We start from the raw sequence: 23,964 nt of genomic DNA, 5'->3' as shown, positions 1-23,964 counted from the left end.
ACATGTTACAGAAACACTGTGATACAACACATCAGACATGTTACAGAAAGAGGGCAACACAGGTACCTGTTCTTCATACGGAATGAAGCTGTATGCAGTGTATACTGTGTATATATATTTATTATATACGAATAGTGATTTTTAGTATTCGAATTATTCGACCTCAAAGTATTCGAATAGTCGAATATTCGACAGGACTGGCCAAACTGACCAAACTGTTAAATATTAAGTAAGCAAGAGGCGAACATTGTGAAAATAGCGAACGTTTGTAACTCAAATTTTGCTTCTTGGGTGGTCCCTGGAACTAAATATTTTGAGATGCGGGTCCGTGGCAAAATAAATATCATTTTGGGGGTCCTTCACATGAAAAAGTTTGAGAACCACTGACATAGTCTCCAGAACAGACTAACTGAGCTCCAGTTGAAGTGAAAAAGAGCTTTTCTTTGACGATGGCTAGCCAGATTGCTGACATAGAAACACAGGTTTTTCAACAAATCTTAGAAGGATTCAAAAGACACTTATAGAATCGGGTCAAAATTCGAATTTTCACGATTTAAAAAAAATAGCAGATCTGCAAGCTCGCAGCGCGGCACTCGGTGACGCGCTGTGAGCTTGTAGATCTGCTATTTTTCAATACCGTTCTAAATGGGTTAAATGTCTCTCACCCCAGATGGATCCTCTCTCGCTGACTGTTGCCGATGAAGTTCCCGTACTGGCAGTCGTAGAGGTGGTGGTGGACGGCGATCAGGAACCTCTCGTTGAACTCGAAGGCACAGGGGAACTGCTCCATCAGCTGCCACACACACTCCAGGAACTGATCCATGACGGGGGACACCTCCTTGGGGTCTCCGTCCAGGTGGCCGTACCTGGACAACCACACCATCATCTATCAATGATGATATACTGTAGCAAACATTACCAACGTGATGTGTTGTGAGCTTGTGGATCTGCTATTTTTGAAAATGTGAAACTTTTTGACAATACTTTTAGAAAAAGTATAAAATAAGGCATAAAGTGATGCCAGTAAAAGACCACACTTATGCCATATTGCAATATTACCATTATCTAAAATCCCAGGCGATATCTAGTCTCATGATATTGATATAATGCCACTTTCTTTTACATGGGCTTGTCAAGTTTTACATTGGACAACACAAGTCCATTGGATAACACTAGTGAGTCCCAAGTTACTAGTGTTGGACTAGTGTTGTGACTCCCAACCCTTCCACAGAATGTAGTACGCCTGACTATGACACCTCCCGCTTGTAGAGGGGGCAGGAGGAAGTTCGAGGAACCCCTAAAACTTATACCTTAAAATATCCAACACTCTAGTCTAGTGTGACCAAACTTCCCTTAAACAGGAGCAATTGAACAGCACTTTGTGATGAAAAACAGTACAACCTTTATTACAAAATATCTAAAAAACAACACATTAATTTAACTTTAGTAAAAGTATCAGGGTGAATGTGGGCATGGAGTGGAGTGAGAGCCATCCAGGATGCTGGTGATTCATGACCATAAATAATGAGTGCGCAAATAATAAATACCCTTTGTTTAGCGGTTCTGTTCACAGAATGAAAGGTTTTATGGTCATGATTCACCAGCATCCTGCGAGGCTTGAGAAGTCGCTGCAACAAAGCAGAAGCCCCACAACACTCCAAATTAAATAAAGTCTTTACAGTGCATGGCTCAAGAAGATCAAGAAACAGTGAAGAAGTCGCCAGATTCTAGGCCTAAAATAATTGATATAAATATCTTTGTAAGTCTCTATGAAAACCAGTAAACCATGCTCACTGCTATGCCCTATAGCGTGTTCAGGGGGTGTACATCATGGTTTGGGGATGTAGTTGTACATCAAGCTGCCTCACACTACAGAAACAGGAGATAAGCTCCTGACCTATGGGGCCACAAGGCTTGGCAAGGCTTACATGATATAATGCCCGACCACGTTTAAAATAAATCAAATAAAGACTCCAACCTGTGTGAGAACTTGTGTCCAAAGGAGATCCAGTCCCTCTCGATGAGAACCTATAGGAAGCAGAAACGATACAATAAAAATACTCTAAGATTAAGATTGAGAAGACTCAAGTTTTTCATAGGAACCAAGGTGAATTTGACTAACAGGAGAATGTGGGGCCACAGACAGTCAATGCAGAACACATCTCTGGGTGAACCTCTTCACCCGGGCCGTGCATAGGTCCTTTCCTCCAGTGAACCTAGAAAAGATGATGTCTCCAGAAGAACGCAGCGCGTGCTGTTCTGTCATCTTTTTATTCCCAGCAGCCAGGTGCCTCCTGGACTGGCAGCGCTCCAGCCAGACACACAAAATCCTTCTGATCAAAGCAGCAACGAGAGCAAAGGACACACTGAACTGGCAGTGGCAGTAGTTCAGGAGGACACACTGAACTGGCAGTGGCTCGAGGTAGAGAGCGGCTGCTTTGGAAACGGGTTCAATGGTTTTCCTCCACTGTCGGTGTGTGTGAAAGAGTGTGTCAATGGATGAATTTAATGCAAATTCTAAAGCACTTGTTATAAAGTTCGCCATTTAACAACACTAGCCACTACACAGCTGAATGTGTCAACATCAAGGTGACAAATCTTCGCAGTATCATGCGAGTATGGGGTTGTGGGGAGGTGACTGTGGGGTCGAACACTGACAACTGACAAAGGAAACATTTATCCTTCCCATTAAGTCTGCTTTCTTTCTTTTCAAACTTTTTTTATTCAGTTTACAATAAAGCCCAGGGGTGAGTATACTGTACATTCACATTGGCATACATCATGTGGACATAAAACAGCAAATATAATAGACTCCTTCCCCTATCTCTCCTTCCCCCCACCCTCAATCCCCAGGACAGTTGCAGAACAATCCATTAAAAGTCTGCTTTAGTTGTTTTTCAAAAGCATAGCATGTGAACAGATATAGGCTATACATACTGTATGTATGCTTCCATGTACAAATGTGTACAGAAACGCTTTTCCCTGGCACAAACCATTTTCAGATAAGGGGGTCCGTGGAGCAAACACTGTACATATCATATATCATAGCAGAATCACCCATACAGTACATACCATAAATCCTTTGAGGGTCCGGTAGAAGGGGTCCAGCAACACGCAGGCCACCGAACACACCTGAGACGTTCGATCCCACCCGTCTGAACAATGGACCAACACACTGACCCCCTCCTCTGCAACCGCCTGCGCACACACACACACACACGCACGCACGCACGCACGCACACACACACACACACACACATACACACAACAAATTATTGTCGCCGGTATCGGGTGGAAACCTTGTATGTCTAAAAACATCTACTTTTCAGGAAATTGAAAAAAGAAGCTGCGTTCCAATAAATGTAGCTATTATTTATCCACACAGACAAGCTCCTGTTAATACTTTTTTATTAGTTCAATATTGATAAAACCCACAGACACACTTAACCACTCTCACTTGACTAGACCCATAAAAAACGTGAAAGCATCTGTGTCAATTTGGATTTATAGAAACATAGGTTTTTCAGAAAACTCGATCACAGCTGTTTAGAACAGTGTTTCTCAAGAATAGCAGATATACAAGCTCTGTACACCTGCCATTTCGGGGAGAAATCTTCTCTTCATGGTGATCCCTGGCACATGACATTTTCAGATTGAAACTACTGTACTTTGCAAGACAAAGTACAGTAGTAAAACATAACGTTGTTGTCAGGTGGAAACCTTGTATGTCCTATACTGTTCGTTTTGTATTTATCATCATATTTAAAAAGGATTTAAACTAGTGAAAATAGCCGATCTACAAGCACACAACGCCTCGCAACGTGAGATCTGCTATTTTCACTAGTTTTGTGCGACAGTCTTGTATGATGAAGCAAGACTTCACTTTACAAAAAAAAGTACAAATTTGAAGCTTGGACTTATGAGATTTCTGCCCGACAGCGATGATAAAGAGTTGAAGTATGGAGATACAAGGTTTCTACCAGACAGCGGCGGTATGAGTGTAATAACATTGCGTCCAGGTCCCAGTCCCCCGGGAAGACAGACAGGAGGATTATGGTCCAGACGTTACCTTAGCGATGAAGATGCCAGCATCCAGGACAGCTTTGATGTGCCGCAGCCAACCAGAGCTCTCCAGGCCCTCCAGGAAGTCTGACATGGAGGGGGAGCGCAGCGCGCACACTGCAACACAAACACACACACACACACAACACACACACACACACACACACACACACACACACACACACACACACACACACACACACACACACACACACACACACACACACACACACACACACACACACACACACGCAGAGAATGTTAGAGAGGCAGGTGCTGACATTTCTAAAAGGGCCTTTTACCTCCAAGCTCACAACGCGTTGCGCCGCAACGCGTTGTGAGCTTGCCTTGGAGGTCTGCTATTTTCAGTGCTTGATACCACACCGAACCAAGCATGATCAAGTCAATACTGGAGATGTGGTCGTGGAATGTACAGTATGTGAATCTGGAGTTGACATGTGAGTGGTTGTCACCTTTTGCTTTATTGGGTTTTTATTGTTATGCTTTGTATGCTATGTTATGTCTTGTCTATTTGTCACTGCATGTCTTTTGTTGTCTGTAGGTGATGTGTATTCTTTGGCATGGATTTCTACACAGAGGGCAATTCTTTCAACTTTCAAAAGATGCTGAATTCAAGTTCAGGAGAGTTTGGACAAGGCAAAAGCAGCATCACAATCACTCATCCACTGGCTACTCAAAAACAGCAAGATCTACAAGCTTGTATTGTATGTAGAGCTACTATTTTTGAACATTATGGAAAGAAATATTGAATGTCAAACTCTTTTCAGAAGTTGGGGGTCCAAATATATATCAATGTAGGGGTCCTTGGCATGAAAAGGTTTGAGAACCACTGCTTTCTAGTTTCTACACCCTCAGAGTTATAGGGATACTTCACTTTCAAAAAAAAGAAACTTTAAAAAAAGTGTATAAAAAAGAATGGGGAAAATGACAGCCCCGGCCTGAATGAAAAAAGGCAACATAATGCTCTCCCGTCTTTTCTTTTAATTCTCAACCAACAACAACGTTTTCCCCAGCAGGACTTTCTCAAGTTACATGGGTATGGCTTTAGATCCCTTAAATAGGCCAGATTCAGTAGGTGTCATCACTCAATTAATTCATGAACCAATGTCATTCCAATCCACTCCAAAAAACGAAATTACATCAATTAAGGGGCCATACATAATTATGAACAATAGGTTAAAACATTACATATCACAAAGCATAAACATGTTACATACAAAATAAATACCGGTATACAAGTACACATTATATATGTATATACACCCATACTCAAGGCAGAAATGACAGCCCCCTCACGCGTTAGAAGGACCTTCTCATTTATACATTTTTTCAATGTTTCTTTTATTTTGAAAGTGAAGTATGCCTTTAAACTAGCACTGGGGGTTTCACAGTGTGTCAGATGAGTCAATAAGTGAGCCATGTGACAGACAGCAGGTGAGCGAGTTCACCCGACCTTTGGTTCTCTCCAGCAACCCGCTGTGGCTTCTGGGAAAGAGTTCTTTTTAACCACTTAAACCCTGTGTACTTAGCTGGACTGGAGAGCCCCAGGGCTCTGTCCTGGGACCCCCCTCATGTTTGCAAGCTTATACAGTGAGCTTGTAGATCAGCTATTTTCACTGAGCTTGAGCTAATCCTGCTGAGAGACACACAGAGAGAGAGAGAGAGAGAGAGAGAGAGAGAGAGAGAGAGAGAGAGAGAGAGAGAGATTGGGTGGTCTCTGGTGTTTTAAAGCAGTGGTTCTCAAGGTGGGGTCCAGGGACCCCCAGGGGTCCTTGAGGGGGTCAACAGCTAAACGAGGAACAGCTCAACCACCTCAAGTACTTTTAAGTAGGCCACAGTTACTACATACTGTAATCGCCTCATCACAATTATTTGAGATAATTGCAATTATTCTTTTCTTAATCTTCATAATCGTTTCCATGTTGTGAGTGACGCATTGTAAACTTGCAGATCAGTTATTTCTGCAATCTTTTACATTCTTTTCTAAAGTAGAAATACTGTATATTAAATATATCAGTAATTTCATTGCATACATAAGTTACTGTATTTGTCACATCTGCCCTGTGCATTTTTTTATTACGAAGCCTAAAGGGGATTGCACACGGTACGCGGTCACCGCCTCCTAGCAATTCATTTTCAATGGGAGGCGGGCGGCTTTTTCAGCCGCGCAGCGGAGTTTTGGGGCGGCGAGGCGAGCGGGCGCGGCCCCGTGAAATCCCCCGCGAGCGTGCTCGTTTGTGCATGCGTACGCGGGCGGTGAGAGATGGATTGTGTTCATCTTTGTGAAATACCGCGCAGCGTTTACTCGCAGAGCGAGTGTGTTTGTGTATCACCGCGGCGCGGTCCTCGCAGATCCAAGCGGGAGCCCCGGCGGCAACCGCTGTCCGTCTGTAGAGCGCCTTAAGCCCAAACCACGCCAATGATTCGCCATGCAACCAAACGGTCGCATGCAAATACTTGCAACTGCTCGCAACCATTATCCCCAATGGCAGTTGCAAGGAGTTGCAAGTGCGGTGCGAGGAGTTGTGCTTGTAGGCGTTGTGCTTGTAGATCTGCTGTTTTCACTACTGTTGTGAGACAGCCTTGTATGATGAAGCATGGCTTTACTTTGCGAAGAAACTTGGAGATACAAGGTTTCTTCTCGACAGTGACAATATTTACACCCCAGTATTATGTCGGTGTGCCCATGGATTCTTGGGACATGAAAAGTGTGCCCATGCAGAAAAAAGGTTGAGAAACACTGGTTTAAGGGAGTCTTCCTGTGTGCTGCCAAGGAGGGGGGGGGGGGGGGGCAGGGAGTCATGGCCATGTCCAGCTCTTCATTCTCCCCACATCCCATCATCCCCATTCATTCTCACGCCCTCCGTCCCTCTTTGGGGGGACCCGAGGTCCTGGATCGTCCCCAACTCAAAGGAAACCAAAATAATGTCCCAAATGAGCTCCAGATGGATTCAAAGTGTTCCTAGAGAACGCACGGCACGGCGCGCTCCTCCTGCCTGTTCCTCAGAAAGTCTCCTGTGGGAGTCAGAGCCCTGTGGTCCAGGGACACGCATGCAGCGCTGCCGCGTTGGTTCAGATGAACACCAGCAGGGGGTGCTGCTGCGTTCAACGTGTCAAGAGAGCAGCGGGCAGTCTGAGGGCATTTAGGGCTGCGATTATTTTCTATGCAAATAGTCTATCGATTACTTTTACGAACAATCGAGTATTCGAGAAGCGCGTTACCTTTGACAATTCGGTTTATTTTTATGGGTTAGGGATGCCGATCCTGATTCTGATTTTGGAGTGTGGGACAGTCAACACATGCCCACAGAGCTGGCGCTAAGGAGGCACAACCACCAACCTGCTTATTGGGAGCAGCTGCTGGTTAACACATCGGCTGCCCACGGTGATTCAGGGTTTACCCTCGCAGGGGCCCATCGTCTCCATGGCAACACGTCATTTTACGTACCTTCGCGTGGAAAAAGTATCCGTAATACGTTGAGTAAATGTAATCCAAGTATGTCCAGTTTATTTTCACGATGATCTTTTCTTTCAGTCAGGACAGCTTTTTACCAATCTTGGGCCACAGCGTGTGTGTCACGGGCGGTGGAAAGGGTCGCGTTTTGAACATGGTGATTGAAAAAGCTAGACCAGGAGAGGAATCCGCCATGTTACGTACCTCTGCGTTACTGGGAAAATAGTATCCATGATCCGAGTAAATGTAATCCAAGGATGTCCTGTCTATTTTTACGATAATGTTTTCTTTCAGTCAGGACCACTTTTTACCAAACCTGGGCCACAGCGTTTGTGTCACGGTAGGTATAAAAGACCGCGCATTGAACATGGTGATTGAAAAAGCTAGACCAGGAGAAGAATCCGCCATGTTACGCTATCTCCGCGTTACTGTGAAAATAGTATCCATGATACGAGTATCTGTAATCCAAGGATGTCCTGTTTATTTTCACGAGCATGATTTCGTTCAGTCAGGACCACTTTTTACCAAACCTGGGCGGTAGAAAAGGCCGCTTATTGAACATGGAGGTGATGAAAAACTTAGATCAGACAGGAGAGGAATGTACTAGCGCAAAACTTCTGTCGTGACGTGCGCATAGAGTATATGGTCGTGCGAGGGGGGGAGAGTGCAGGGTTCTCAATACAATACAACAATCTTTGTTAGGCAGCAGCTTGTGATTGGCTGCAGGGAGACCGCGCTGCATTTTGGGAAATGTAGTGTTTTTCCCATATTGTTGGTTTTTGATCACCGTGGTAGATCCTTCATTGCGGTAGCAAAGTACAGTAACTACAGTACAGTAGTACTGTAGTTACTGTACCCCCTGGCCAGCCGGGGGCCGCTTGATGGAGGGGAAAGGAACTGGTTGGAATAACGTGTTCCTTCCACGCGCTACGTCCATCCTGGGGAAATCCCCCCTGTCAGGTGAAAAGAAACAACTTGGACTACTCATGCATTGAAGGAAGCATGAGGTCAGTCCGTTGTCTCCCCAGGCGCGGCAGAGTGAGAGCAGAGCCCAGGATTACATAGGCAATTGGCACTGGGTGAAATGGGTTGCAAAATCGTGGGATAAAAATTATAAAAAATAAAAAAAAAGTGTCTTGCTCAAGGGCACTTACTGTTGATGCCAGGGATCGAACAGGGAACCTTCTGTTTCCAAGACCCAGCTAGGGCTCTCACAATTATGACATTTTACTTGAAGATTTATTGTCGCTCAAATAATTGCGATAAACAGTTTCTGTCGTTGAACATTATTTGAGTTTCTGTCGTTTAACATTGGAATATGATTAGAAATAACATTTCTGTACGTTTTTTAGGCTTCATAAACAAAAGTTGCACAGAAAAAGCATTAATAGTAGAAATCTACGAGATCAAAACACGTCGCATCACCATTTTTTTGAAAATTCATGAAATAATTGAGGATTATGGTGATCATGTGAAAACATAATTGTGTATACTTCAAATAATTGCGATTAGGCGATCATGTAATCATTGTGACAGCCCTAGACTAGAGCCAGAAATGTCCACATGATAAAGTGAGTGTGTGATGATCCTGAATGGTTCGTTACCTTCCAGCATCTTCTGTTGACTGTTCCTCATCACATGGATGTTCTCGATGCCGATGAACTGAAACTTGATGTTGGAATAATTGTCTTCGTTCTCGTAGCCCTTCCCTGCTGCTCGGTTCGCCATGGCATTGAGCTGGAGAGACATTACAGTGGGCCACGTTATGACACATAACATCACAAATATATCAGCGATAAATCACCCGTTTAGCACTAACAAAGCAGACGACTCTGCCGACATCACAAACCCCGCTTGTCCAGCTTTTTTTCTCTTTTTTTCTGTATCCACGGATCCAGTCTGTGTGTTCCTCCTAAGGAAAATAGCAAAATCAACATTTCTGTATTTATTAAATTGTTAATGCTGTACTTCAGGGGTGTCCAAACTTTTTTCAAAGGGGGCCACATTAGAAAATATTAAAACACCCAAGAGCTTGGGGCGCCCGGTGGCCTACTGGTCTATGCGCATACCATATAGGCATTGATGCCTGGCAGCGTCGCCGGTTCGATTCCCGATCCGGACGACCTTTGCCGCGTGTCTCTCCCCATCTCTCCCCCGTTTCCTGTCGGTCTACTGTACTATCCAATAAAGGCATAAAAAGCTCCAAAACAATTCTTAAAAAAAAATAATCACACCCGTGTGAACTGAGCGTTGGTCGTGGAGGCTGCGCAACAGCAAAACAAATACTGTATATATATCCATCATCCATCCATCCATCCATGTGTGTGTGTGTGTGTGTGTGAACAACAGCGCCCCTCCCTTAACATGTGTGGTCAGTCTGGTCACAAAAGGTACTGCCAGGCTACATACAGACACGCACACACACACACACACGCATACACACACGGCCACGTATAGGAGCGTTGTGACCAACGCTCAAAAAAAAAAAACACCCAAGGGCCGACTATCTCCTGACATAATGTACCATTTGATCGGGCCGTAACAAAGTCACATACATATGCATTGCATTAAAACATTTTATTTAACTATCATCATCAATATTTAATAGAACGGGTACACATTATTGTGTATGTGTATCATTATTTTATGCTTTAACTATTGAAGAATAGCAGATATACAAGCTCACAGCGCGGCACCGAGTGTCGCGCTGCGAGCTTGTAGATCTGCTATTTTTGAAAAATCGTGAAAATTTGAATTTTGACACGATTCTATAAGTGTCTTTTGAACCCTTCTAAGATTTTTTTGAAAAACCTATGTTTCTGTGTCAGCAATCTGGCCAGCCATCGTCAAAGAAAAGGTCCTTTTTTACTTAAATGGAGCTCAGTTAGTCTGTTCTTGAGAGACTACTATGACAGTCGTTCTCAAACCTTTTCATGTGAAGGACCCCCAAAATTATATTTATTTGGCCACGGACCCCCATCTCAAAATATTTAGTTCCAGGGACCACCCCGAAGCAAAATTTGAGTGACAAACGTTCGCTTTGAAAATACATATATTCAAAGATTTGCACACATTTTCACGACTTTTTCAAAAATAGCAGATCTACAAGCTCGCAGCGCGGCACTCGGTGCCGCGCTGTGAGCTTGTATATCTGCTATTTTTCACTGGTTAAAGCATTCAATAATTCTATATCAATGGTCTTTTGTCAGGTGTCTGCTCTGAACAAAACACAAATAACTAAGCCTTATGTCACATTACCAAATGTAACCAGACGTGCAAAGTGGAAAAAATACAATAAAATTGCCTTTCTTTGACCCCTTCAGAATGAGACAACAGGGAACAGTCCTGACAACTCTGGGAAAATATCCTTGTTTGACGGTTCTGGCGGGCCGTTTACAATACAATTTAGGAATGAAGCCGAGGGCCACATAAAATTTGTCCTCGGACCGCATTTGGCCCCCGCAACTTTGGACACCCCTGCTGTGCTGGGATTTGTGATGTTCCATATTGGCAGTCAGCTGTTGTCAGCTTGGTTTGCGTTCGTTATAGGGACCATTTCCATTTCACCAATAGGGATGGGACGATACACGATATTATTGTTTATCGTGATAAAAAACACTCACAATAATCGTATCGTGGAGATTTAATTTATTGTGATATCGTCCTCCGTCATGCACTGGGATCAAATTCACCTTTTATTTGCCGAGCTGCATATCCGGTACCACTTAAACCCTCTATAATTGGTAAAAAGTACGTATAATATACATACTTGATACAGTCTTTTTTCCCACTCTCTATCAAATGTCTTTGCCAAAAAATAACCGATCTACAAGCTCACAACGCGTCGCAATGCGACGGGTTGTGAGCTTGTAAATCGTTTTTAAATTTTTTGGCAAATGTTCCGCCCCAGGATAATGGATTTTGATTATCGCGATATCGTAAATCGCATTTCTTTGGTCACAATAATCGTGATGACATGTTCATATCGCCCCATCCCTACTCACCACACCACACAATGCCAGTCAATGAGGAGACTATGGTTGGAATATTGACTGATTGAATACTTCATTAGCAGTTCTCGTAAGAAAAGCACAGGATAGTACCGTTCAGATACAAGATCTACTAATAGGATTTAAACCCAAGAAAGCACTGTGGTGGCTTGTTTACATTGGGGTCCTTTGTACTCAGTTCATTGAGATTCATTAGTTTCTACAACCCAAACCCCATTTGCGTTTATTTTTTATTTTTTTTTTACACCAACTACATAATCCTTTACATAATATCGACCCTGTTTTCACTAGCATGAAAGCAGGATGTTTTTTAAAGTGTCTCGGAGCGAGCCCAGCTGTCTGAGCCGTAAATATAACCCACCTGAACATACAGCATGCATAATACAGGAACACACGCGTGTTTTTCATAAAGGCCAGAGAGAGAGGCTCTCACCTTGGGGTCTGGTGTGTTTCTAAAGGCCACAGGGTTGGGGGGTCTCACCTTGGGGTCTGGTGTTGTTCTAAAGGCCATACAATTTTCCACAGGCCCAACACCACACCACTCCACACCACACCGCCCACTTGTGCCAGGTTTTCCACTACAAGGACCTGGGTAGAGTGGTGTGAAGGTGGTACTAAACGTGGTACTAAAAAGTATCCACTCTAGAGTAGGTCTGAGCTAGGCCAAACAGGGCCAAACACTTCATAATGACTGATCACTCTCTGACTTTTCATTTAGACCACCAGGATATAGTTGTAATACATGATAATAGATTCTATTGTGTTATAACCACTATTATAATCTATTATAGTGTATTATAATTCTCATAGTAATACTGTTAGGATAAATTATGATACATAATTATGTTATTGGTGTATGAGTCTCATATGACCATATAAAGGCATAATATGAACTGAACGTACAGTATATAAGAGACCACATTTTGGGTCGCATACTGTAGGTTCAGGCAAACTGATAACAGGTCATAATAACTTTGAATGCCCTGAATAGAATCATGTTTTGATATACTGTGATACTATGATATAAGTCACGAGTGTGGAAAATTACCAACACTACGTGTCCCTTTCTCACTGTCTTCCTTGTTATGATATAGGAACGAATCAATGAGTTCCTACTACTTCCTTGTTATGGTCTGGGAACAAATGAATAAGTTCCACGACTTCTTACTGTCATAAACTGTATGTCTTTATATACTGAATGTAACTTCCATTTTGGGAGAGAGAATCCTCTGTCCTGCCGTTAGGGTGGAGAGAGATTTAGAAAGCTACCCCTATGGTACGCTCACTGTTTGTCTCTTTGTCTGTCTCTCCTCAATACAGCAATCTAAGATATACGTCCTTTGGTCTCTTTGTCTTATTTTAACTATGGATTTAGAGATCCATATTTTACTATTAATTGGTCCTTCGAATGGTCAAGCTGCGGTGCGTTTGACCAGCCAGGGGGGGACTAGAGACCGGTACTGTACGGTCCTTCTCTTACCAGGGCTGGTCAAATCGCTCCGACACACTTTAAAAGTCCCAGCCAGGAAAATTCTCTACATTGCTGTATTATCAGACAAAGGAATTTATTTGACAACAGTGTTATGAGTTTTGGATTAATGTGGAACCGCGTAGACATCCAGGAGCAGCACCGGACCGTGACGAAAGGCTGGATTTTCCACCGATGCACCACCGCCCGGCTGCGCCTCCTGGATTTCTGCGCATCGGCAAATTCCTAAGTTGATTAAGATAAGTACATATTTACTAAATCCCTGTAACGCGTCGTGTCTGTTGAATTTTGAATTAACGATGTTAATGTTAGGATAATTGATATGATTTGTGAATGATGTTCTCCCTCCGTCTGGAGGAGTCCTAAGCTCCTAATAATGTTTTGGTTTGACACGCGTCGTAAATTAACCCTTATCTATAGATACAGATGGTCGTAAATTTCTTTGTTTCTCTTACAACGTTTCAGGGGGTATGTACAACTCCCTATTCTATTTTTTGATCTATTTATCTGTTTGGTTTCTCGCTCTCTCATTGTGATGAGGAGGAGACAATACTGATTTTCAGACCTTAACTTTTTTCGGTACAGTTGTTTTTGTCAGTTTGTCTGGACCCTATGAAGGGTCATTATATGTTTGGCTTATAACCTAGGGCGGGCTTTTTAGGCAGCCTGATTAAAACCATGCTTATAACCTAGGGCGAGCTTTTTAGGCAGCCTGATTAAAACCGTGCTCATATGTCAGTTTGTGGTTATAGCTTGTTATGTCTGGACCATAGGGATGGTCAGCTCATATGTCAGTTTGTGGTTATATAGCTTGTTATGACTGGACCATATGAAATGGTCAGTATTTGTCAGTTATCTGTTTATGTACCGATAATACTGTGTTTATTTAGGTCTCTCACTTTCATGGCTTGGCCCAGCCATTGGAAATTGAGAAACAAATATTTTATCTTTGACTATGTTACTGACCAGTTCTGTTTTCTGTAATATTAAATACTTTTAAGACGTTTTAAAATGTCTCTGAGAAATTAAAGTTAAGATTTAAGATTTAGAATAACTAACTCAAATTATTGATGCCTAAATTAATTTAAACTGTTGTAACTTTAAGACTTTAGAGCCATCCATAGGACTATGGGTCGTTTACAGTATCGATAATTCCTGTTTACTCTTATCTGTCCCTCACTCCCTCGCTGTTGTCGACACAGGTGGGGGAGTCAGGAACTAGCCTAAATTAATATAATATGTTGTAACGTTAAGTTTTAAACCTGACCAGAGGCTTCTGGCTGTGTTTGAGTATAATTTCATTTATTTGATGACTTTTCTGTGAGAATGAATTTACTGTCCTGTATGTGTGTGCGAGCAGAAGATTTGTGCGTGTGGGTGCTGCTTCAGTAAACCCCCCCCCTCTCTGACTCCCATCTCTGTGAGCATGAGTGCGTGCGTGCGTGCACTTGTGTGTGTGCGTGCCGTTCTGTATGTGTGAGTGCGGGCAAGCGCCTGTGTGTGCGTAAATGTCGCTTTAACCCCTTATCTGTTCCGCTCCCTCTCCCCCACTCTTGTGTGAGTGCGTGCGTGAGCGTGCATGTGACTATGATTCATGCCTGTGAGGTGTGTGCGTATGTGTGCCTGTGTGCCTGTTAGACATCTGCCGCCTTCAAGGTCAGATGGTCTGTGTGTGAGAGAATTGTTTTGGGAACATGTCTTGTTTAGACTTTCCTTTCTCCTATTTTTCGTAAACGTTCTGATTGTTTACTGTCTATGGTATTTTGTTTAATTGTCCTGTTCTCTTACTGTTAAGAACTTCATTACCCAGAAATCTCTGTTTTGGAACGTCACGTCCCTGGTTACCATAACAACCAAATTAGACTCCATTGTTGAGAAGGACACAAGGTCGCTTCTCGCCCCTGAGGCGTATTACTTATCACAGACTCCCCTGTGCCCAAGCTGATACTGTACTGCTACTGTATGAGTGCATGAATTAAAGCCTTTTTCATTGATTTAAATAATTTAAATTATTTTATTTAACTTTTACAACTTGTTGTAAAAAAGGGGAGTGTTTAAGGTTTAATATATTTTAATTTTGATTTGATTTTAATTTATTTAATTTGGTTTTTCATTGATTTAAGATTTATTTGAAACTTAATTTGAAATGTTTCTGTTACATGGGCTGACGGTGACGGAGAGAGGACCGCAGTGTGGGGAAGGAGGAATCGGGTCAACTGAAGACAACCACGACTGAGATGGGGCAGACGAACCACAACCTGAGGCCAGGCCAGGCCAGCAGTGCATGCCAAATCAACCGCAGCGGCACGATGTAAAAATCGTGCCTTGTCGGTGAGAATTCTGTTGCACTGTTGTTGATGCCATGTGTAGTACAAACACTATCATGATGAACTAAATTGTTTTGAAAACAGTAAACTGGCCAAGTCTTCGTCCCCCCTAGGAATCACCTGAGAGACCCAGAAGAACCGGCCCCACATCAACTGCATCCTGCGTCCTCCTCCCTCACGTCTCTACACTGCCCCAACGTCAACGTCAACATCACCACGTCATCATCATCACCCTCATCATCATCATCGTCATCATCGTCATCCGATCAATGGTCATCCGATCAACTCATATTTTCTTTTTTCATTTTTCATTCTTTATTCTTTATTTTTGTTTATTCAATTTTAATTCTGTCTTCATTCATCTGTAAGAAACGATGAATGATGTGTCACATTTCTTTAAACTTTAAGGATTTATTACAGTTCTCTTTTGAAAATTTGAATTTATAAATATTATTAAAGTCTTCATAATATTATTATTATTATTACCCTGATAAAATGTATAATATGGAGGTCATATGAACCTCATACAAATATTAAAAGGATAGATTGTTAGGATAAATTATGATACATAATTATGTTATTGGTGTATGAGTCTCATATGACCATATAAAGGCATAATATGAACTGAACGTACAGTATATAAGAGACCACATTTTGGGTCGCATACTGTAGGTTCAGGCAAACTGATAACAGGTCATAATAACTTTGAATGCCCTGAATAGAATCATGTTTTGATATACTGTGATACTATGATATAAGTCACGAGTGTGGAAAATTACCAACACTACGTGTCCCTTTCTCACTGTCTTCCTTGTTATGATATAGGAACGAATCAATGAGTTCCTACTACTTCCTTGTTATGGTCTGGGAACAAATGAATAAGTTCCACGACTTCTTACTGTCATAAACTGTATGTCTTTATATACTGAATGTAACTTCCATTTTGGGAGAGAGAATCCTCTGTCCTGCCGTTAGGGTGGAGAGAGATTTAGAAAGCTACCCCTATGGTACGCTCACTGTTTGTCTCTTTGTCTGTCTCTCCTCAATACAGCAATCTAAGATATACGTCCTTTGGTCTCTTTGTCTTATTTTAACTATGGATTTATAGATCCATATTTATCTTTAATAATTTATCTAATAAATACATTAATACTTTATAGTGTATTATAATCACAGTTATAATCCATTATAGTGTATTATAATTTAGGATAGTTGTAATACTAATTTAAATTGTATTATAATCACAGTTAAAAGGGTCAATTTGTTTCTTACCAATAGGGGTACTTTTGTGTAATGGAAAATGTAGATATTTTTATGTGGTGTGGTGTGGTGTGGTGTGGTGTGGTGTGGTGTGGTGTGGTGTAGTGTGGTGTGGTGTGGAGCTAAAGCTGCAGTCGAAAATGGGTAGAGGGTTGGGGTCTCTCACCTTAGGTCTGGTGTCCACCACGTACATGAAGTGGCTGCGGGGGTTGGACTTCACCACGGCCTCCAGCAGCTGCTCGTCCTCCAGGCAGCGAGCGCTGAAGCCCGACAGGGGCTGGCTGCTGCGGCAGATGGCGGCCTGCATGGGGGGGATGGGAGGAGGGGAGGGGAGGGGAGGGGATGGGATGGGGGGGAGCAGGGGAGTCATTTAAGACAGTGTTTCTCAACCACTCTGCCTGGGGACCTTTGGTGTGCCCCTGAGAAGGGTCAAGAAGTGTGCCCCTTGAAACTGCTCGAAAGCCAGTATTGTATTTATCATTTTAAAAATGATTTAAACAGCCGATCTTAAACAGCCGATCTACAAGCACACAACGCCTCGCGGTGCGAGGCGTTGTGTGCTTGTAGATCTGCTGTTTTCACTACTGTTGTGCGACAGCCTTGTATGATGAAGCAGGGCTTTACTTTGCGAAGAAACGCACAAATTTGAAACTTGGAAATACAAGGTTTCTTCCCGACAGTGACAATATTTAAAATACCCCCGTATTATGTCGGTGTGCCCATGGATTCTTGGGACATGAAAAGTGTGCCCATGCAGAAAAAAGGTTGACTGATTTAAGAAAGAAGAATGTACACTGTACTAGTAGGTTGGTCCGCTCAGAGAGTGGGCTGGGTCTATGGGCTGGAGCCAGGCTAGTAGGTTGGCAAAAAAAGTGAGACTGTTTCACCTATCGTCACTGTCGGGGCAGACGATGTCCATATTCAAACTTTTTGTGTTTTTTTTTTTCTTCCCGTAAATGAACATCCTACTCGAGCATGCTACAGCGGCACACAAAAGCATCAAAAGTAGAAGCTAGAGCTAGTCAATCTGGCTAGCCATCGTCAAAGAAAAGGGAAAAACAGCACCCTCTCTGTTTTGTTCCTTTTCATCAGAGAATCTGTTCTTGAGGGATTAGGAGCTTGTTGATCTGCTACTTTTGACTTTTTTTTTATTTGAATCGCGAAATGTTTCCGACATAGGAGGTTTCCACCCAGACAGAGACGGGGGGGTGAGCCGCATTTCTTTCAAGGGGGCCAAACTGACTTCGAAAGAAGTGAGTGAAGGGCCACAAATTGGACAATTGAAATTAAACTTCAAAACACATAGTGCTGAATTTATGTTGAAACTGCATGAATTTGCATTTCGATTATTGGGGTTTTTGTTTTTCTTTGGGGACTTCGAGGGCCGGATTGAGATGGCCAAAGGGCCGGGTCCGGCCGCCGGGCCGTATGTTGACATACATTGTTGGCAATATAATGACATGCTCAAAATAGGAAAGCTGGGTTGAAAGTGGGTAGTGAAATGTATGTTTGCAGACAAGAAAGTGTGTCTATATGAGTGTTGCATGTAGATGCACGGGTGTGCTTTGAGATGCACCCAGTCAGTGCATGACCTAAGAGCATATGAATCTGCAAAAAAAGAATCGAGGAGGTCGAGATATTATGCATACTGTAACATAACTGAATTTGAGGTTAAATGTGAATGCTTAGGGGTTGGCAGTGGCAGTTGCCAACCCCTCGCATAACTGTGGTACTACCATGACAATGAGTGACTGAGTGAGTGAGTGAAAGAATCAATGAATTTCCCCCACATAATCAATAAAGGTCTATATGTGTCTATCTAAGTGCTAATTGCTGTATTCCTTAGGGTGTTGTTTGTAGTGTTTTGCGGGGGTCTTTTATTGCAGTGGTTCTCAAGGATTTCTTTTTTCTCTGCTGCTGTATGTTACTTGGCAAATGAAACTTAGATTTTAAGTTTTATGAGATCTTATTTCATTTAACATGTACTTTGGACATTGGTAAATCTACTTGACATTAGAAAATCTCCTTGACATTAGTACATCTTTATTAATTCATTGGGAGTCTCCTCCTGGCTGACAAAATGTGGAATAAACCCCACATTGCAGTCAAAACTGCAGACTCCACTCCCCATTTTCCAACGTATTCTGAAGACTCATCTCTCCAGACGACTCCACCTCACCCACACCAGCACTTTTGTTTCTTAGTTTTGTTTTTCTTGACTGCAGACATTAAGAGTGGTATTTATATATCCTGTTATTAATAATTTAGACAGATGCTAGGTTCTTTGTTTGGCTGGTATCCTATAGTTTCAATGCACAGATTGTTAATTAGGTAGCATATTGTTTTTAGACAGATGCTGGGTTAATTTTTTACCTGGTAGCCTTTCTTGAGGCACAACACTGCTCTCACTGCAAGATTATTTACTCTTATGTCTCTTTGTTTATTGTACGTCGCTCTGGACAAGAGCGTCTGCTGTATTATGTAAGTCTAAAGTTGGGATCGTTGGTGCCTCAAACTTTTCTTCCTCTGGATTTGGATGTCAAAGTTCAGCATTGTAATGGTTCCTTACAGCTGACATGATGACCGGGGCTGACGCGACCCTTGTGTGATTCCCCCTTTCTGGCTTATAAAAATAGATCTGAACTCATTTTGTCCAGTACATCGTGACAGTGACACGGTGACCCCGCGAACCCTCAGCCCTGGGAACATGACCTCACACGCATAAAACATGATGATTTGTCGCACATAAATAAATACATGTTTAGGACACTTTCTTGATGCAGCTACACTGAGTGTCTATACTGAGTGCCAAACTTTTAAATTCCAAGGTCTTCCCTTAACTCAGACAGTGTACAAATGGAACCAAATGGAGCCGTTAGGGTCCATTTGGTTCCATTTGTATTCTGTCAGAGTTACAGACTTGTAAGAGTCAATTTATACCCTCCTAAAGTTCTCTGAAAAACATCATTCTCTGGGTAAATAAAGGTAAAAAATAAAAAATTAACAAAATGATTTATCCAGAAATATCCACCAAAATCACGATGGCTGATTTGACATTTAATACAAATACATTTGTCCAAATTCCAGATGAAGCCGGTCGATTTGATACATTGCTCGAGTTTGTGCCACGAAAACTAGCGTGCTAAACCTAGGGTCGTCCTTCCCATCATCTTCCCATTAAAGTTAATGGGTAAATGTCATTTACTAATAAATTCATATAAATGTAACTATTCACGATATCTCTTAGCATGCAGTTACTGTACATCTATTGTAAATGATTCCAACTGAATTTGAAACAGCTGGATAAATAAAGCTCTTTCTTCTGTAAGGTTTTGACATGTTTCAGGGCAGACTAAGCTGGTTAAAGTGAAAAGAACACATTTGTTTGTCTGAGAGCAACTTTCAGCCTCGGGGTCATTGGGAAGGAATTCCGTGCCAAGTCAGACCAACGCTAGTTTAACTACTGACCACATGCTGTGGCGTATATACAGTGCCAGACCATTTTCACCAGTAAGACTCCCTAATCGGGAGATAAGCACCGACAGTTCGCATGTATGTTGTCTGCAAAAAGCAACCTCATGGTGGCGCTAGAAAACGGGCATGTGAGAAATCAGGGGCAGAGGTTGTGGTTTGCGAGGGAAGGAGTGTGTGTGTGCAAAGTTTGGCATGGATAGGGGCAACGGTGGCAGAGATAAGAGTAGGGCCAAAAGTGCGACGCGACGTGACGTGACGGACTGACTGACGGACTGACAGCCCGTGGAGGTTTTGGTAGTAACTGCTGACCTGACTGTTGCAATTAATCTAGGCAGATATGCCTTTGTTTTCTCCGCAGAACTCGTAAGGACTGCTTGCATTTTTTTAAGACCTTTTCACACCTGGTTACATTTGGCTACACTGCATGTTGAACAAAGGCATGTGACAAAAAAGGCTAGAAAAAGGCTGCGGTGTTTTAGTTTTGTTCACGGCACAGATGCGTGACTTACAATTGGCTACAACCGCCAACAAAAGGCAATTGATATTGCCCTGCAGTTAAATAATAATTGTTGTTGTAATGCGATGCGTTTGTACTGTATGTGACATTGTTATGGTCCAAAGATACTGTTGCAGTCAGCTGTAAGGTATTTTCACATTTTAAAATATGACCCCCTTTGAAAAACCTTTTGGACGAACCTGGTTTAAAAACACTAAAGCTCTCTATTAAGGCTGCAAGATATATCGAAAATGTACCTTCATCGAGGTATCATCATGGGCGATATGCATATCGAGAGAGACTGCATTTATGGAGGTAAATGGCATATTGTCCAACTGAACATTTTCTGTTGATATCAAGTACTTCCCAGTAATCCCTCGTGAAACTACTTCTCCCCAAAAGGACAATTTATTTCCATCCTGAATGGTAGCAGGCCTAATATTATTATTGTATTAAGGCTAAACCGGTACCTAGTATGTGCAATAATGCAACTGAAAGTCCAAGTTCATAGGCATTATATTGCATTTTGTTAGGCTAGATATTTGTTTTAATTTCTTGAATTAATGTCTTTATAGTTTGCTAAACTTAACCTGAAGCAAAATTACATTTAAACTATATACTGCAGTCTTTTGTACTTATCGTGAGTCATATCGTTATCGAGGTATTCAACAACGATATTGAATATCGAAGGTTTTCCTAATATTGTGCAGTAGGGCATTCACGAATAGTGATTTTTAGTATTCGAATTATTCAACCTCAAAGTATTCGAAAAGTCGAATATTCTACAGGAGTGGCCAAACTGTCAAATATTAAGTAAGCAAGAGGCGAACATTGTGAAAATAGCCGATCTACATGCATGTAGATCGGCTATTTTCACAATATTTATCTGCGGAACCGAGTCACATTAAATGTAATACCTACAATTCCAAGTGCTTGTCAGGGTGGGGGTCCCCAGTTCAAATATGTTTATTTTGGGGGTCAGGGCCTAAAAAGGTTTGAGAACCCCTCCCTGGTATAGAGCATTAACAAATTCATCCACCAAGGGCATTGACAACTCATTCTTATGACTTCCTATCTAGCCAAGCTTTATAAACTATATATTTTTTAAAGAGAAAACAATAAAAAAAAAGAAATATTCGACTTCGGTGAACAACGTCGAATAGTGACTTTGATATTCGAATATTCTAATATTTGGTGAATGCCCTATCGTGCAGCCTTACTCTCTATTATGGTAGACGCTATTATGATGACGCTAATAAAGTGTAAACTAACGTGGTTCTCCTTGCAGTAGTACGTCAGCGCGGGGAAGCGGCCTCTGCTGCGAAACTTGGAGCTCCCCACGATGACCGGGGGCGTGGCTGACTTGGGCACGAACACCTCGGCTGGGTACGTGTCGCTCACCTAGGGAAAAACAACACAACACAGATGGAGAGAGAGGCACACAGTCGTTTAGGGCAGGGGTCTTCAACGTTTTTCAGCCCAATGAGAGACCCTTTAGCTGAGAGAGAGATGAAGCAGGGACACACACACACACACACACACTAAATATTGTATAAAATTGTGCTGCAGATTAAACATTTTAATAGATATCATAGATGGCTTCATAGACTTGTTTGACAGCACTGTCAACCACTTAAAGGAGTAGTTCACCCCCAAAATGACCTTTTTTCTATTGATTACTCACGCCATGGACACTTGAGTTCAATAATATTTTTAGTTTTTTGTCACATTCCTAAGACAAAGAAAATGAAGTAGTGAAAACTAGTGAAAATAGCAGATCCACAAGCTGCGTTGTGAACTTGTAGACCTGCTATTTTCACTAGTTTGGGTTCCAGGCTAATGTCTAATTTCTCTTTGGGGGTGTTGAGCTAAACACTTTGGGAACCACTGCTTTCTAATCAATCCAACCTCTCTTGAGTTGCAGGTTTGCACTGACTTTGTACTCGTGGTTGACAGCAGAGAGCTTCCACAGGGAGTTTGGCAGTCCCATCCTGCTGTAATCAGCCTTGACGTTCACCCAGTCCCACTGCAGTCTCCGGTCGTCCCGCTCAGCGTTAGGGTTGTAGGAGAAGCAATAAAGCTCCTCGTAGCTCTCTGCAAGAAAAACACAGCGCTGCATGTTATCCCACTGATAGATAGATACAGGGTTCCCACACATTTTTACCAATTCATTTACAAAACCTTTCCAAAACTTTTCCAGAATATTTAACCCAATTTCCAAGACCATATAACAATAATTCAGCTCAATAACGAGTTGCTTACTATGCGTAATGCCTAAAGACAGGTAGCGTATGCCAGTGGTTCTCAACCTTTTCAGGCTGTGACCCCCGAAATCATATTTGAACTGGGGACCCCGGCACCCTGACGAGCACTAAGAGTTGAGGAATTTTGTATAACACGGTTTTATTGTGAAAATAGCATGTAGATCGGCTATTTTCACACTTTCTCCCTCTAATATTTGACAATTTGGCCAATGTTTAATTTGTCATTTCAGAGATATTATTTTTTTCCAGGACCTTCCAGGACCCTTGATCAATTTCAAAACTTTTCCAGTACTAGAAAAATATTTTTTCTAATTTCCTCAACTTTTTAACATAGCAAAACGTGTGTGTAGCATACCCTGTACATCCTAGACTCAAATCCTAGTCTGAAGACGTTATGCAAGCACGACCACCGCTCACTTCACATTGGGTGTGATTTTTTTTCATACTTTTGCCACAAAAAGAAGTGTGTATTTTCCATTTCCCTCTAAAGGTCTGTGCAAGCCTAGGGTTATGGTGAGGGGGTTGAGAAGCGGCCTGGGTTGTTTCACAACCACAGAACCGCTAGATCAGAGGAAGAGACCATCGCTGTTGCCATCAGGCAAACCATACATGAGTACATTAACGATCACATACAGACAATCTGTGCTCTAAAAAAAATAGATAATCTTATAATTTATTGTGATTTTGTATGAACTGTATGTACATGGCCAGATAAATAATGTAATGTATCTTACACTGAAAAGCTTTTAAAGAAAATAATACAATTAAAAGTTGGTCACAGAGAAAAAGAAAACTTAAAACAAACCTATGCTACTGCATTGTCAGAAGGAAGACGAACAAAACTATTTTACTCTTATGTAACTCTACTAAAGATGGAACAATAAAAAAGAACCATGAACCCGGTTCTGTTTTTTGTATGTTCCTACAGTATATGTTGTTGAATCCTTGCGTACTGTTGCTATCCTATAGGCAGGGTTCCCTCGAAAAAGTGAGATCTTGGATCTCAACAGCATTTTACCTGTATAAAGATGATTTCATAAACCTTTTACTTGTCTTTTCATCTATTTTCTATTCTCTCCCTATTTGACTCTTCCTTTAACTGCAATG

The 23,964-nt window shown here is 42.0% G+C and overlaps 1 protein-coding gene and 1 long non-coding RNA gene across 3 annotated transcripts in view; one reads left to right on the top strand and one right to left on the bottom strand.

The window, feature by feature from the left end:
* Positions 1–23,964, top strand: part of LOC308301613 — a 418,458-nt gene that overhangs the window by 332,804 nt on the left and 61,690 nt on the right. The window lies entirely within an intron of this gene.
* Positions 1–23,964, bottom strand: part of mtmr7a (myotubularin related protein 7a) — a 44,662-nt gene that overhangs the window by 4,394 nt on the left and 16,304 nt on the right. For both annotated transcript variants that reach the window (XM_080746326.1, XM_080746325.1), the window contains 8 exons: positions 22,530–22,687; positions 21,866–21,994; positions 16,790–16,924; positions 9,142–9,274; positions 4,070–4,179; positions 3,073–3,198; positions 1,979–2,028; positions 666–866 (listed from right to left, as the gene is read on the bottom strand). In XM_080746326.1, the coding sequence (XP_080602452.1) occupies positions 666–866; positions 1,979–2,028; positions 3,073–3,198; positions 4,070–4,179; positions 9,142–9,274; positions 16,790–16,924; positions 21,866–21,994; positions 22,530–22,687 (1,042 nt within the window). The remainder of the gene's footprint in view (positions 1–665; positions 867–1,978; positions 2,029–3,072; positions 3,199–4,069; positions 4,180–9,141; positions 9,275–16,789; positions 16,925–21,865; positions 21,995–22,529; positions 22,688–23,964) is intronic.

The sequence above is a fragment of the Nannobrachium achirus genome (genome assembly GCF_963921795.1).
Source record: "Nannobrachium achirus genome assembly, chromosome: 17".
NCBI lineage: Eukaryota > Metazoa > Chordata > Actinopteri > Myctophiformes > Myctophidae > Nannobrachium > Nannobrachium achirus.
This window is presented reverse-complemented; position numbering and strand designations above follow the sequence as displayed.